Genomic DNA, 16,682 nt, shown 5'->3' on the forward strand with positions numbered 1-16,682 from the left:
AAATGAAGCTGGTATAAAGAGTGACACCCAGTGTCACTTAGTATGTTATCCGAATGCATATTTTGCCTTTTGCACGTCGCTAAGATGGGCTGCGAGGTGGCTCGGTGGTTAGCACCATTGCCTCACAGCAAGAAGGTCACTGGTTCGTGTCCCGGTGTGGAGTTTGCATGTTCTCCCTGTGCAGCGTGGGTTCTCCAGCTTCCTTCCAAAAAACATGTTGAGGTTAATTGGTGATTCTAAATTGTCTGTAGGTGTGAATGTGAGTGTGCTTGGTTGTCTGTCTCTAAGTGTAGCCCTGCCCCAAGTCAGCTGGGCTAGGCTCCAGCCACCCCGCGACCCTAGTGAGGATTAAGTGGTGTATAGATAATGGATGGATGTTGCTATGATGCCAAAATGTTGACATTGTGCTGTTGTAGAAGGCTGGTTAGGCTCGTTAGGTAATGTTTTTCAGCATGAAGTCAACCCTAAGTTTGGGTGCTTTTTGTGGTTTTCTGTGTCCTTTCACTTCTGTCTTGCTTTTTTCTTCTTCTTTCTCCATTTTGCAATCCCCACCAGGCACAGTGAAGCTGGATAGCCTATAGTTACACGAAAGCTCTGATGAAAAGAATTTGAATGAATATTTTTTAGTAGCTTTTCGGTTGACCTATATTGGCTGATCACAGACACATCCGTATCAGCACATCTGCTGTCTGATATGTGTCAATATTAAATCTTTAAAGGGCATAATGGAGAAAAACATGCTTATAAGGGGTATTTTAGAAATGGTGGTCACATAGTTTGTTCATTGGCTGTAATGCTCTTAGCACTGTGTGCAGCACATGTAGCAGAGAACGTATGAACAGATGGTGGTGCGGAGTCAAATGGTGCATCTTTTTTTTTTTTAAGTTATTTTTTTGGCCTTTTTGCCTTTATTAGATAGAACAGTTGAGAGAGAGACAGGAAAGTGATGGAGGAGAATGGGGGAAGGACTTGCAGCAAAGGGCCAGTGGGATTCAAACCCATGGCCACTGCATCGGGGACCATAGCCCCTGCACATGGGTCGCCAGCTCAACCAGATGAGCTAAAGTGGTGGCCCAAGTGGTGTGTCTTTGACCCCAGCATTTTCCCTTCCGTATATATCTACACTGGTGATATACTGGTATTGACAGCAACATTTTTTGCTCACTAAAAGTCAGCATCTGCATCTGATTTGGCTTGAGGGATCATTTCAGCCCTAGTTTTGAAAGGGCTGTGTAAATAGTAATTTTTTCAATGCTGTGATTTTTGCTATCAAACCTTTAGTATTATCAGTGGTGTCAGGAACCATCTTAGTGTCAAATTTTATTCATAGAGCCATGGACAGAAGAGAAAATGTGTTTGCACTGCAGTGATATACTTAAGTGTTGTCTGACAGATGTTTTTCTGCTTCTGCTGATAGATCCATAAACAGTTTTCAGTCAGGACTTCTTAAACACAGTTCTTTCCCATGTACGCCTGTGTTTTTGAGTGTGATTATTAATGCCTGTCGGGCTGTCAGGACCCCTACCAGCACACACACTCGCACACACGCTCGCACACACACACACACACACTTCATAGCCCTGCTCATGTCATCAGTGTAGATCTAGATTGGACTTAATGAGACCCTGCATGCTTACAGCCCATAACTCAGCACAGCATACTGACCTACTGACTGACAAGCGGGAGGAAAGTGTGTGTGTTTGTGTGTGTGTGTGTGTTAAGCTGTGTGAATGGTGACTTGTGTTGGACTGTGCCTGCTTTTATGCCACTGTATGGTGCAGCGTGTACGTGTGTAGGGCCAGGCGAAAGAGCTAACAAATTTCTGTAGATGGTGTCCGTGTTGGTGTTTGTTGCTGTATGTTGAGAATTTTGCATTGTTGATTGCGATGTTAAAAAGAGAGCAGAGACTGACTAATTATCAGCGTGGTCGATTTTCTGATTACCAGCATCGTTGAGTTTGTTAACGGATAAAATAAACTGAGTGTGCTACTTTGGCTCTGATGTAGACGACTCTGTCTCACTGTTGCCGCTCTGTGGTCTCACGCAATGTCCCGTCCACAGCTTTATCTGATTGGTTGTACAACAAAAGCAGCAGCCAATCAACACTGAAACATCACATGACACTCTGATGTCATCACTCCTATTCCTATTTCATATTTATTATATCAGTCATTATTGTTGAGTCACCTAGTTATGAGCACATGCTGTTAGTATATAATATTTAATGTATATTGGTTCCAAATATCTTTTTTTAAATCTTTTTTTTAATTACTGATAACTAGTGTTGGTGTTGGCCCTGAAAAGGAGTTAACTGTCAGCCAATCCTGTTAGAGAGAGCTATGCATGTACTCAGAAGTGTAGCTGCATGCAGTAACTACTATTTAAAAAGAAAATGGGGCTTGTTTGAGTAAATAAAACAGCATTGAACCCTGCCAAGCAGTTTTTCAGAGCTGTTCAGAGGTACCTTCACTCAAGTAGGTACTTTATTCTTATTGGTGAATTTGAATTGCCTATTTTGATAAAGACCTGGAGGAAAAAAAAAGTTTTAATTAGCCTTGAGCCTGTTTTTTTTTTTTCAAGTTGCACATGTATTAATATATTTAATGTTAACATAACAATAAAAAACTCACACAAACCTCCAGCCAGGTGGCGGTGGACTAGCATGCCAAGGGAGACCTGCATGGATGCTACAGGTAGAGCGCTGGAGGGGGGAAGGAGCTCCATTGTCAAGCTATGTGACTGACTGTTGCAGGCTCTTTGTGGAACTGAACTTTGCCTTTTTGTAATGGGCTCTCATGGCAGTTTGAATTCAAGTAGCGCTATTGAACCTTCTGTCAAACAGTTTTCTTATTGTTATTGAGCAAGTGTCTATTGCCAGCGCGTATCGCTGTTGTTTAATCGCCCAGGAATATATGAATTGGAGAAGAATTAGAGTTGAATTGAAGTAGTGTTTCTATGGAGCCTCATCTGAGCAGCTGAATGTAACTGTTCAGTTTCAGTAAGAGGTCATCGGCTGTACTCTGTATGAGCTTGTGATGCAAACTGAACTGAAAATGGAACAGACGTTGAACTTGCTGAAAAATGACACAGCACCGACTCTTGAAACTACATAAATGGATTGCTGCTGAATCATGCTTTGGAGAGCTAATTATCACCTGAGCTGTAAGATTTTCCAAGCTGACTGATTTAGCTCTTCAGACACACTGAAGCCGTGCAGAAGAGAAGGGCAGATGCTGGTGGTGTCTCTGGTGTGCAGATAATTGTAGGACGAGTGAATTAAGCTGCTGCCTTTGAGCTCACCTCACTACATGTTTTTTTTTTGTGAGAAAATAATGAGGTATTTTCACCTTGTTGCAGCAGCAGAATTAATGAAATGTGTAAACAAATACGATGAGCAACCGACTGGAAACGGCCACTAGCAGCGGAGTTTCGATGGATGACGGTGCTGACATACGAATTAATTGTACGCTAAAGGGGATTTTCTGTCTGTCGGTTGGAAATTTACTGCATCATTCCTTCTTTTGTTGGGGTTGGGAATCCACTCAATATTTTCATTTGCAAATCATGATATATCAAACTTGGAAAGCTGAGTGGAAATGGAAAAATTCAATCACATGTCCTTAGAACAAAGTTATTATAGCTGATCGATGTGGAAAATCTCCGCAGCAACAAATAAATCATGTGATAAATGGGAACGAAAATGCACTTTTTGAGTAATTACTGACAGAGTTTCCATCGCTGCTCCGGGCTCATTGCACAACAGTGTCTGTCCAGCAAAACCAAAAAGAAATGACATTTCTTCTGTCGACCCGCCACATAACTCTTCATTAGTTGCTCAGTTACGATGCAGCCAGATGCATTTTCTTTGTTTTGGTCTTTGCATGAAATACAGCCGACATTAACTGACTCTGTAGACGATAAACAAGTTACTCAAATCTAATCAGCTCTTGAAGGTCTCTGTTTTTCCATTTTTCCACTGGATTTGTTTTGTGGCTCCGTGAAAGCTGAAAGAGGGGGAAAGCACCTCATTTGTATTTTATATTTTGCGTAAAATTTGCTCGATAGTGTGGAAAACAGCTCGCATGCCCTCTACCTGTCTGACTTTCCAAGCCTGCCTCATCTTTTTTTATAATGCTTCTTTTCCATCTATCTGCTTGTCATCCATCACGGCGACTGGGTGACTTCCAAGTGTCTGTCACAAAAAGAGTAAAAAGACGAAGAGGGGCGGCAGATGAGAGGAATAGCAGAGAGGGAGAAACAAGGCAGAACATAAAACTGCAGGAGCTTGTAATAGTGTTTCCTAGGCATTAATTAGCCGCAGTCATTCCTGTACAAACACACAGTAATAAAACTGATATACTGAGGTCCTCTCCTTTACTCTACTTCTCTCCTTTTTCCTCTCCTTTCCTTTTTTCTTGCCTTTTTCATGCTTCCTCTGACCACTTTCCCTCTCCCTTTTCCTCACTTTCCTCTCTTCTTATACCCCTTGCCTCTCCCAATTCTCTTTTCTCCACTCATTCATATTCCTACCCCTTCCTATCTTTTTCTTTACTTTCCTGCCTTTCTCCTCCTTCATCATCCCATTTTTTTCTCCTCTCATCCTTTCCCCTCCTTCGTCTGATCTCCCCACTCCCGATGAGCGTGAAAACACAGCCAGATAATGTAGGTGGAAGGGGAGCAAGAAGTAAAAAAATAAAAAAAAATAAAAAAGAGAAAGATTAAGGAGGAGTGGATCGCCCTCAGTCTCTGTCTGTCCTCCTCTTGTATTGCTGAAGGGGAAGGCAAGATTCATCATGGCCTTGGCTCACTGTCTAACATGCACGCAGGAAGAAAAAAAAAAAAAAACTACACAAAAACTGTAGCAACACAGGCTAAACTTGAACACACACACGTCAGACGGCCACGCTGGGTTGGACAAACACACACACACAGTTAAACGCACGCACACGCATCCTCTTGCTCCATTGCATTATTTATTTGTGCTGGCTGGCAGACAGTAGAGGCAGCCAAGCAGCAGAAGCAAGGATGCTGCTTTTTACATATGGCCTTTTCATACACTGCTCCGTGACACACACGGCAGCCTCATCCTCGTCCGTCCTTGTCTTTCATCTCTCTTTCCACTTAAATTAATATCACTGCCTTTCCTCTCTTTCTCTCCCTCTCACTCTCTCGTTGCTCTCATGCTTGGCTATTTGTCTTCCTCCCTCTCTCCCCTCCCTCGTCTCGCTCTGTCCTCTCCCTACATCACTGTCTTTCCTGCTCTCCTCTGCTGAAAGATCTCAACATCTACAGACTGGATTCATTCAAAACTATGTGAAGGCATTCCCAGACGATGAATCCTAACGACGCTGTGATCCCTGACATTTACTCCAGTGCCTCCATTAGACAGGAATTCTTGGTTTTGCGTGAAATGTCCTGACAACTGTTGGACGTAGTACCATGAAATCATGTCTGCCTCAGGACACAGTGTAATAATTCTGACATGCTGTGTCAACATCAAGCCAAAATTTTTATTTGTCTACTACTTTTGGTCAGTTTGCCAAATAGCCGCAGTCTGGAATACTGTACATTTCATGCAGTGTACTGTTTTTTTGTTTTGTTTTGTTTTGTTTTTACTGATAAATTATTTGGTAAAAGATAGCCCCCCCCTTTTTTTTTTTTTTTTTTTTTTTTAAGCAGAAATTTTCACATTTTATTTTCAAGGTAAAAACTCACAAATTGAAGAAATACGTTAACTCTCTGAACCAGAAAACCCAACACTGGGTTTACTTGGCAGGATATCGTCAAAAAAAATTACACCATTTATCAGAGCCAGAAATTAAAAATATGAAGAATCTTCAATCTTTCAATTTTGTCTAAAAAAGAAAAATAAATAAATAAAATTTTCGTTTAAAATTGTGATATTTTGTTGAAATCACTTTATTTCTACATGTCTCCAAAAAATAAATTGTGTACTGTAACCAGGTGAATAAAACTAAATAAAAAAATAGTTCTGCACTCCTTGGTGCAGCTATTAGTGATTCAGCTGCAAAAACAAAAAAAAATTTGTGCTCAAAAATTCAATAACTTACCAGCTGAACTTGGCTGAACTGCAGACTGTGTTTACACAGAGCAGATAGGACACAAATGTGTAAACAACTGTAAAATGTGAGTAGTAAGGTATTTCTGTATCTTCATCCTTATGGATCGTGTGTAAAGTTAGATTATTATCGATGTATGATTCATGCATGAGGGAGATTCGTCAACATTGTTCTCACATTGAGAATAAAAAACTGCCTCGATGCCGACTGCCATTAAAGAAAACACAAGAACAAACCTAATAGTCTGTGGTGATCACACGCTATTTTCATTTGTTATATTTTTTCTTATATTCATATTATTAGAAATAATGATAGATTAAAGCTATACATGTGTTGTCTCTGTCATTTAAAAAAAGAGTCAAAAATAAAGTGACTGCGCCTGAATTTTATGGTGTAGTTTGCACACTACTTTAACAGAATCTCTATGATGAAAGATCATAAAGGCATTGTTAAAATAGTGAAAAATAACCATTTCATTAAACAGTCAATTTTCAGTTTTTCAGTTTCTAGCCTTTATTTTAGATACTAGTTATGAAGTGTGTTTACATGTGTAAAACCAATGAAATTATCTATAGCCATGATTGAGTAATGTTATAATACGAATAATCAGGCTGCCGAAAAGCGCCCTTATTATAGTTTAATTCATATTTTACGGGAAAAAATCCTGTAAAAAATGTCCAAATACTTTTGTAATACTATTCATTTGGTTTTGAATTGCAAGAATCCCCTGTTAGTTTTACATCATATCAAGTCCTAGATGAGTTTTTACGTGTAACTTTAAATTAAAAGCTTATTTTCAGATCTCCCTTTTAAGGTTATTTTACTCTAGGTTGTCAATGTTTGTAGTCTTATAGACAAATTTTGTACTTTAAAAAATGTGTAAAAAGTCCAGAAAATAAAAAGCAAAAATAAATAAATAAATAAAAAAATCTAAAGTTAGAGTTTTTTGTGTGTATGGTTAGTGTCAGGAAGTGAGGTTTTTTTTTTTTTTATATATTGTGAAAGCAATATATGTTTTGATTATGGCAGATTTAAATCGTGGAACTTCGTCAATCGCTTTCTCACTCCCTCCTCCCAGCTTTCCCTCTGCTGGTCACGTCTGTCAATCGTATTTTTATGCTTTTACCTCTTTTTGTCTCCTAGGTCACAATAAAGAAGACAGGAAAAAAAAAACACATTAGGGAGTAGAGAGAGAGACAGAGAGAGAGAAGGAAGGATGGATGGAGGGAAGATGGAGAGGTTAATGGAGAGGCGGAGGGGGAGTGAGGGAGTAGGATGGGGGAGACGAGCTAATAAAGCAGGGATAAAGAGGCTTAGAAAGTAATGATAAAATGTAGAGTGAAGTCATACGGTTGATTTGGCACAACTGTGTGTGTGTGTGTGTGTTGCTTGTTTTTTTCTTGTGTGTTTATGTGTGTTTATATGTATGTGTATGTTTGTGTGTTTATGTGTGTGTTTATATGTGTGTGTGTGTGTTCTTGACTGATGTCCTTGACAATATGACTGATAATATCATTGCTTCAGGTCCCTGTTAGAGCACACTGAGACTTGATGTGTGTGTTCACATCATGTGTGAGAGTGACTGTGTTTGCTTGAATACACCCACTCCCTCAGGTCCTCAACACTGCATCACACTCCAGCACACCTTGTTTGTTTTTGTAGAGTCCTTCTACATACATATTTCAAATGATTTCATAAGTATTGTAGCTGGCATTAACTTCTAAAGGTCTCTAAGTCTTTAAACCCCAAGCAGTTTCTGAGCATTTTTTTTGCCCACATTTTTACTCATTGTAGGCTCATTTTTCACTGCAATATAAAGTCCTGCACCTCTTTGGAAGCAGCACAACCATGGCTAGAAGCAGAGAGAACTCATAAATGTCTTTTGGGTAGTGTGACACAATGCCATCAATCACAAGAAAGAGAAATGATGAAAGTTGAATTTCTTTGTTGATTTTACAAAAACTGAAAAACCTGGAAACAAAAATGAACAATAGTTTTTTCAAGTGCCACCATGTGTTACCAACTCTGGAAAACCACGGTGGCTGTATCCATTATGGATATTTTATGACTTACAATTTCCATTTTTTTCCTATGTTTGTCTACTGTCAGCTCTATGTAAGCACTGCCTGCAGTTCAACTGCGTTCAATCGCTACATTTTTGCTTATTGCACCTGAGTCAGTTATGGCTTCAAGGTTGAGTCGAATCGCTCGGAATTATTTGTTTTTTTTAGTGCAAATGATTTATTTTTGGCAATTTCTTTACATGGGATATAGAAAATAAAGAGATTTTAATGAAATACCACAATTTTAAGTTTGGATTCAGTTAATTTTCACAACCTAATCCATCGTTGGGAAGTTGAAAATCTGACAATTGGTCCTGTTTTGGCAGTTTCTTGCCCTTGCATATGGTGTTTTTTTTTTTTTTTTAAACCCTGTATGCCTTTTAAACCCACAGGCAAGTGTTGGAGTTCAAAGGGTTAATATCAACAATTTATTTGTAATTGTTACCATGACCACTTCAGCTTATCAGTCCTCTGCTTCCTCCTTTCTCTTTGGTCTCGCTTCCTGTGTTGGTAGGTGCTTCTCATTTGTCTTAAATGTCATCTTATTCCCCTGACTTGCATCTATTCCTGTACTTCTCGGTCCCTCCCATGTAATATGCGAGGAAGGGACGTGATGAATAGATGAGAGAAATGAGGAAACATTTAATGTAAATGAGAACCACCTACGTAGAGATGCAAGGAAAAGATGTGAAAACATGTTTGTCATGAAACGAGGCGTTCTGCTCTAAAGCAGCGTCAGTTACAGCTGATAGTGTCACTTATCAGTTTTGCTTTGTATTTGTACTTAATGTAACACACTGTATAATTATGGTTAGACACTGCTCTACTCAGTATTAATTAGTAATTACAATAATTAATTGTCCACTTGTGGAATCAGATTCAGTGAGGATGATGACAGTCAGAAGCACTAACTGTGTTCTTCTTTGAGAAAAAAAAAAACTGCCGCAGAAAATCCTCCTCATCCAGCACAGCATTTTAAAGACTACAGAGCCAATGACCGATTACCTAAGTAAGCCAAAGACAAGGATGTGGTCAACACTACAGGATCAGGGATTAATACTTTACTCGACAAATGCATCTCAGTGCCTTCACGCATCTGTTCCTAATGTTGTGTTGGCTGCTCTAAGGTTCCACCAGCGTTTAGCGTCAAGCAGCAGTCGGCAGAAATGCGAAAAATGCATAATTTTGAAGCCACAGCAGATTTATGGTCAAGCTGAACTGTGGAATCATACAAGAGCCTGACAGTTTGTTTTCGTAAGTAATGGCTTTATCATGAGCAGTCTGAGCCCATACAGGCTGTGAGGATCTCTGAGGCTCAGATAGGACTGAGGGAGGGTTGGACTTGCTGTAGGTTGGAGAGCGAAGCGATGGCAGTGGATCCAGCACTGTGACAAGTCTGTCTTTAGAGCTGGACTTCTTGGTTTGGATCACTGGTTATATCAACCTACTGATGGGCTTTTTTATCGCACACAGGAAAGTATTTTTTCAAAAAGTTCAAAAGTTGAATATTTTTTACAAATATATTTTACACAGTCACTCAGCAATGAAAGTTTTTGTAACACAGTATAATTTAACAGTAGTTTATGATGATATTGTTTGTAGTTTCTTCATGAATACAGTATGTGCTACAATGCTATTTTTTATAGAAAAATCAATGAAAGCCATCTCTGTGTATCAAAGTTACATATTCAAAAAAAGAATTCTGATTTCCATAATTATTTCTTGTCTTAAAATGACAGACATAACTTCATGCCGTCATATTGCAGATCAAGCACACCAGCTCACCTGTGACTCTGCTGTAAAGCTACTCTACGCTACTCAATTGACAAGTTGTAATATTGGAGGAAATCCAGCCATACGTGTTCAACACAAAAGCCAATTCCAAAAAAGCAATATTGATAGAGACAGTCCCACAGTGCAAGCTGACAGGACTGGTTTTATTAGATTTGATACTTGTGAAATCCCAACTGTCTGTAAAGTCTGTCCCTGTTCTCTGCCTTTGTTATCTGACTCTCTACAGTATTGATTGTCAATGAAAGGTAAAAATATCAAGAAATAGTTACTTCAGAAAGTGTTCCGAACACTGAGGGTTAAAAATTCTGTGTTTTCAGTGTGACTAGAATCGTGTACGCAGGTTGGGTAATAAACAGCAACACCGATAGACAATGAAAATGTGTTTGTACTGACCGAAGGCAGCAATGATGGAGCGTTTTGTGGTTTAAAGTCACTGCACTTTGTGAGCCAATATGCCCATTAAAAGAAATAATGAAAATAATTTTTTTATGAATGACAAGCCACAATCCCCATCCTCCTTCTCTCTCCTGTTTCCCTCTCTCCTCGCCCCAATTCCACCCTCTAAAAGACACCCAGAAGCACAATTTTGCCCTCCCCAAACCATAAAATGAGTGTATATCTCTCTTGTTCACTATTTAACCAAAATATTCTTCTTCCTCTCTCCTTTTCGTACTTGTGCAGGTATTTCGTACTGACTTCATCACGGCCATGAAGCTGCCGGACTCTGCCCAGCTCGGCCCAGACGACTTCTACGTGCTGTCTGACCCCTGGAGACAAGAGTGGGAGAAGGGAGTGCAGGTCCCGGCCAACCTGGAGGCCATACCAGAGCCTGTGGTCAGGTAGGACACACACCAACAACACACATTAAACTCATGCAGGAGTTCGATATCAAATAAAACACCACATGTATTTCTTCTTTTGATCTCCATTTAATGAAAATCACTCAAAGCCTGACTCAGTCGACATTGTTCTCTTAAGACAGAAGAAGTTTTCTTTGGCAGCGAATGCTGCTTGCACAAAAGGTATTGTTGTCTGTTAGCCGCTGGCTGCATTTTGTGACCATCATAAACAAACAGAGAGACTGGCAGAGTTCCAAAAAGCTACAGAGATCTTAGAAAAGTTATGAGATTTAAACTTTTGTTGACTTGATAATTACCAAATTGTCAGTAAACTTGTGGAGGGGGGATGAAATAAAAGGGAAATCACAACCATGAAAATTAAATTTGCTGAAGTAATTTCAATAAATGTGCTTAAACGAGCATGCTGAGATACCAAAAGGTCTAAAAAGCTTTCGCTGGGATGATTAAAAACACCAACAAAGAGCAAATGCTCAGGGAAAATTTGGCATTGAATTGTAATAACAGGTGTGGGAACCCTTAACATAATTACACTGCGTGTAATTACACTAATTAGCAATATATTTGTAATGGAAAATATGAACACACTCTCCTGCACACAGACAAGAACATAAAGTGAGACCCTTTCTACTCTATTTTAGTGATTCATATACAAACACACACGTCTACTGGAAGCAGGTTTGGATGCACATGATTCACACACAGACACACAACATCAAGCTGGTAGGCAGATGTGTGCCGGCATGCACTTCGACCCACTTTGATTCACTCCCGTTCTGTAGATTAGCCTCGGCTTGGTCTCTCCCTCTCTCTCTTTCCTGCCCCAGTAGGCTCTCTAGTACTACTGCAGCTGCTTCACATACCCGTGTGGTTTGTTTGGCGTTCGAGGAACTAATGAAAATGCTCAGACTGCCTGGTAATGCCTGTTACGCTGACATGTCACACTGGGAGGCCACACACACGCTTTTTCAGTCGTTCTGGGAGTAAGATAGACGAATTATCCATTCATGAGAGATTTGGTCAAATGTTTTGTATCCATGAACCTTGTTTTCACCTGCTTCGAGAAAAACAGATAAAAACTGACTGTCGCAGATAGAAAGCAAAAACTTCTTCAACTCAGATTTCATAGCATTTTGTTTGATGAAGCTTCTGAATGCGACGACCTGAAAAGTGCACGCTCCTCGTGTTTCTGCCCCCTCACTGCGTTGTGTTATTGCTGCGTTGCTGCGAGTTTTGGGGTGCAGCCGTGGGTCAGGAGTTAACTGGGGTTTACACCAAATCGCAGGGTTTGATCCCTCCTCCTGCCGTCTGTCCTTTGGCAACGCTCCGAACCCCCGAATTGCTCGATTGCGGTAGCTGGCAGCAGCGAGAGTGAATGAGAAGCAAATTGTAAAGCGCTATATAAATGCAGCCTTTACAATTTTCCATCTACCACTCAGCGGGTCCATTTTAAATTAGAGAGAGAAAAAAAATACTTAATAGATTTTTAGGGTCATGACAGCAGCAAAAAAAAGGGGGCTTGGTTGGTGATTGTGTTGTAAAATCTGTTGTGCCATGCTTAATAGCAACTCTAACCAGGCAATTAAAAAACAAAAGAAACTCCAGGCCTGTTCTAATGACATAAATAAATACTTTAGACAAACAATATGCAAAATCAAATGATCTAGTGTTTCCAAATGAAACCTTATGAGGAAGAAGTGAAATTAATCTTTGACTCGCAAGCGAAAATGCCTGCATAAACGGTTTTGCTCGAGTGGTGAAATCGAGACAGACGAATGAGGGCAGGAGACAATAAATAATAGACAAGGAGATTAAAAGAATTTTGATCGTCTGTAAGATTCGAAGAGATTAATGTGTTCACTGTTTACATTGCTTTCCAGGTTAATATGTGTTGACACAGGAACAGTATGGCGCTAACAGATTGAACGGAGCCTGGAGGCAGATAGACAGATGAGCATTTTGCGAGAGAAATGCATAAAATGATAGTTAGGGATAGATGGGTGAATGGAGGAGCTTATCTATTATCCCGTATGTGATAGAATGATGAAGTGATTTACAGTGATGCTGAAATGGAGTGATGATGGATAGATGGTGAGATAGAGGAGAAGAGGGGTGAGTCTAAGTGTGACTGAGCTGATGGCCTCCGTCAGAGTCTCTGACAGCAGGTTTGTTCGTCTTTTCTCTCTCGTATGTCATCTTGACGCGCCTCTTTTCATCTCCTGCCTCTCTTTTTTTTCCTCTCTGCGCTCTGTTCTTTGATACGTTTGGGCTGAAATCTACGACTTCTTCGGGTTTTACCCATAAATGAACCCCTGTGGACAGTCTGAATCAGTGGCTGGAGAGCTTATTCCTACATGATGATTCTTAGGTTTTTTTTTTCAGGTAAAAAGCAAGAAATTTACTTAACAGGGAGTAAGGATTCAAGCTATGTCGTATCAATTTGTACAGCAGCATAAATCAGTGCTTTCAAAACTATTATCAGGCCAGTATACAGCTTGAACTCAATTTCTTGGATCGCTCAAATTTTAAGGTGGTCTTGTGTAGTTATAGGAAAGGAGACACTTGGCTTTTTGTCCTTTACTAGTTGTTTTTTTACGTACCTTTGTGAACAGCTGTTAAAACTGACATTCACAGGGCTTCTTTTTTGTTTTTAACTCAGCTATAATCAAGTTAACAGAGTGGGTAATCTCCCCATGTCATTATAGAAAAAGTTTAAGGTGTCCATCGGTTTGAAATATAACAAGTAGACTCTGTGCAGCAAATAAAACCAAAATAGTTTAAATGACCTGAGCTTGGAAAAAGATGAGGGAACAAGGTGTGAGAATCCCCTGGATGCTGGCAAATAACACAAGACCGACTTTCAGTGGGATGTTATTGTGTAATATCAGAGTGGTGACTGAGGTAGGTCAACTGTGATGTTTGGACAAATCCTCACATCTGCCAAATGGTCCCGCTGTTGATGAAGTGCATAAACACTTTGTGTCAGAAATCAAAGGCCACAGCTATTACAGCATCATCCTGTCCCCCTAAAGTTCTCACTTAACTTGTAAGGTAGTCCTTCTTCGCTTTTCACAGCTGATAAAACAGCTGGAGAAAGGAAAGCAATAGAAACAGAAGAAAAGATCGATGACACTCTCATGTCTGTCCATTCAATTTGAGGCCACAGCCAACAACTTGTTTCTGGTCTTTAATGCACTTGTCCACTGACAACAGTAACTAATTCTGGTAAAATAAATGACATGTATCCTTCTAGCAAAACATTGTTAGTTCAGGTTATTTGCCAGTTTTGCTGATTCTCCTGTTTTACAGTCTACACAGTGCTCTGCAAAATGTCACTCAGAGGCACATTTATAACCTTAATTTAAAGTTATTTATGGATTTGATTGTTATTTTATTTACATTTAAACAGTTTCGCTGCAAAGGATCCGTTTTTATCAAACAGTGAAGCACTTTGTGTAGTTTGTTTCAATATGAGGTCTGTGCATTAATCATTGACCATCCTTCTGACGAGTATGAATGATGACTGAGTTTTGACAGTGATCACGGTTTACGTGCATGTGGGATAAATTAGTGGTCCAGTGCATAACACGCATGTGAGAGTGACTGTACATCATTTATTGATAATGATAGACGTGGATATGAAGCTGGTGCACATGCACGCATTTCCACAGTGATTGAGATTTTTAAGAGTTAGGGCAGCTTTATCAACATGAATAAAAGAATGTGCACGCATGTTTCAGTGTTTCATTTGTGAATTTTCAGTTATATGCCTTTGGCTTCAATTTTGCTTGCATGGCACAGTTTAAGAGTCAATGGTTAGTCTAGTCACATTATTTTGCCTGAGACTGTTTCCAAGACCAACAACGTGACAGATGCACAGTGTTTCGGTAATGTTAAACTTGCCTAGAACGCAAGCTCTGCTCTCATCCCATCAACTTTGCTTTGTTTGTAGCTTAACTAGTCTCAAACTGTGTTTTTGGGTCAGTGTAGCGGATTCAGGTCACTGCTCTCTCGGCTTAGCTCACGTTATCTTGATTTTACATAGTGAAGTGCGTGTTGAAGTCTATTGTGTTGTTGTGCCTTATTATGTGCCTGTTCATGAATATTCATTCTCTCTTTGACTTGTATGGTGCAGTATTTCTGCTTGATGATCGTCCTGCTGCCTTCCTTTGCGTTGTGAAACCTGCAGAAACAGCACCACTACTTTTGCTCTGAGGTACAATGTTTGCACTGAGCGGTTTCTACTCTGTGCAACACTTGGATCGACCCTTGATTGGTTAAATAAAGTATTCTGGGTTGGACATATTGTGCATTCATTTCAGATTGGTATTCTGAATGTAACAGCCATTCATTTAACTAAACAGCCTAGGAATGAGGGGCATGCGGTACATTTTATAGCTTTTAACTTGTCCAGTGGGGCAAGTAAATTTCTCTTCCACTTCCCCTACAAAAAAGATCCACTTGTCTTAATCTCAAGCCGGGCCTGTTAGCTTAGCTTTGCACAAAGATTCAAAGTAGGGAAACCTCTTTCTTTGCTCAAATGTTAAAACATGTGCCTATCAGCACCTCTTTACTTAATTTCTTTAATCTGAATTTTGCACATAATAAGAAGATTTTAACCTGAAAACAGGAATAACATTTTAAAAAATGCTAATTGAGAATCTTTCCTCATCGTCCAACTGTCTTCCTTGCTATCTCAAGTTCCTACCTTTATCTCTGATGTCTTCATCTCTACCATCTCTCCCTCCCCCTGCCTTCCCTCCTTCTCCTCCCACCTTCTCCCTCTTCCTTTTGTTCTAGTCGAGCCGGAGGCGCAGACACATTTTTCTTTTTCTATTTTTTTTTTATGAATAATGACATCATCTCCAAAAATTGTGGGAGAGGAAAAGAGCTGCGGGCCTCGTCTGGCTTTGACAGCACTCTTCCACATTTGTCTCCCTCTCCTTGGACCGTATTTGGTTGCTGCGGTGTGATTTTCGGTAAAACTTGTTGTGGCGGATGGCGAGGAGGTCATTATGGTTGTTTTCCTTTGCCTCTCTTTACCATAACACCAGAGGAGAGACTCAGGGGAGCAGGAGGAAGAGTCGTGAACCCTCTTTGCTTCTGTGTCTCACTGTCCTTCATTCTGTAATTTACTTTCTATCCTCCTCTGTCTCTTTTCTTTCTTTCTCTTTCTCCAGCCTGTGCCCTTCATCTTCATTTATAATCTCTCTCTTGACTTTCCTCCTGCTTGTCCCCCCTCTATGGCCATCTCTCCTCCCCTCTGTCTATTTTATTTCATAACTCACTCCCCCCCTCCTCGCCTCTCCTCTCTCTTTCTCTCTCCACGGTTTTGTCGGGGCCGAGTGGAAGTAATTAGCCGTTGCGTAACACTGGCTATGTGCAGACAGTGAATGGGGCTTTGGCAGTGACTCGACAGCCCCGCTCCCCTGTGACAACGCCGAACCGGAGAGGGAAATAATTACACATACACATGAGAAGATCTGCGCCTTTTCACAAAGTTAAAGAAATGGGATAGTGGTTGTGTTATTTATTACTTCATTTTTCCCCCATCAAACTGGTGGCCTGAGCTGGTGAATGTGAACCCGTTGTTTGTGGTTTGGCCAAACATGTTGGCTTTGGGAACGGCGTGTAAAGCTGTGGTTGTTGAGAACATCGCACAGAGAAACTCCTCATTGAAGTAGTTCATGTACTGCAAAGCGAAAAGATTGATTATACAGATTTTTTTAAAAACATTTTCTGGAAAATTACAAAAATGTTTGATTCGCATGTGACGGCCCCCCCTAGTATGCTGGTTGAGCACATTAGCTGTCTGCGTTGCGTTCTGCTTCCTCAGGTCCCCTAGACTGTTGGAGACTGAGGGGGGGGTCCTACCTGCTTGGCCTCCT

General features: G+C 40.3%; 1 protein-coding gene across 1 annotated transcript in view; it reads left to right on the forward strand.

The window, feature by feature from the left end:
* jade2 (jade family PHD finger 2) overlaps positions 1 to 12,190 on the forward strand; it is a 75,654-nt gene extending 63,464 nt beyond the window's left edge. The window contains exon 4 of the mRNA XM_008305256.1: positions 10,619 to 12,190. Coding sequence (XP_008303478.1) covers positions 10,619 to 10,780 — 162 coding nt within the window. The 3' untranslated portion in view covers positions 10,781 to 12,190. The remainder of the gene's footprint in view (positions 1 to 10,618) is intronic.
* Positions 12,191 to 16,682: the final 4,492 nt, after the last annotated feature.

Source organism: Stegastes partitus, unplaced genomic scaffold, assembly GCF_000690725.1.
Source record: "Stegastes partitus isolate 25-593 unplaced genomic scaffold, Stegastes_partitus-1.0.2 Scaffold2455, whole genome shotgun sequence".
NCBI classification, from domain to species: domain Eukaryota; kingdom Metazoa; phylum Chordata; class Actinopteri; family Pomacentridae; genus Stegastes; species Stegastes partitus.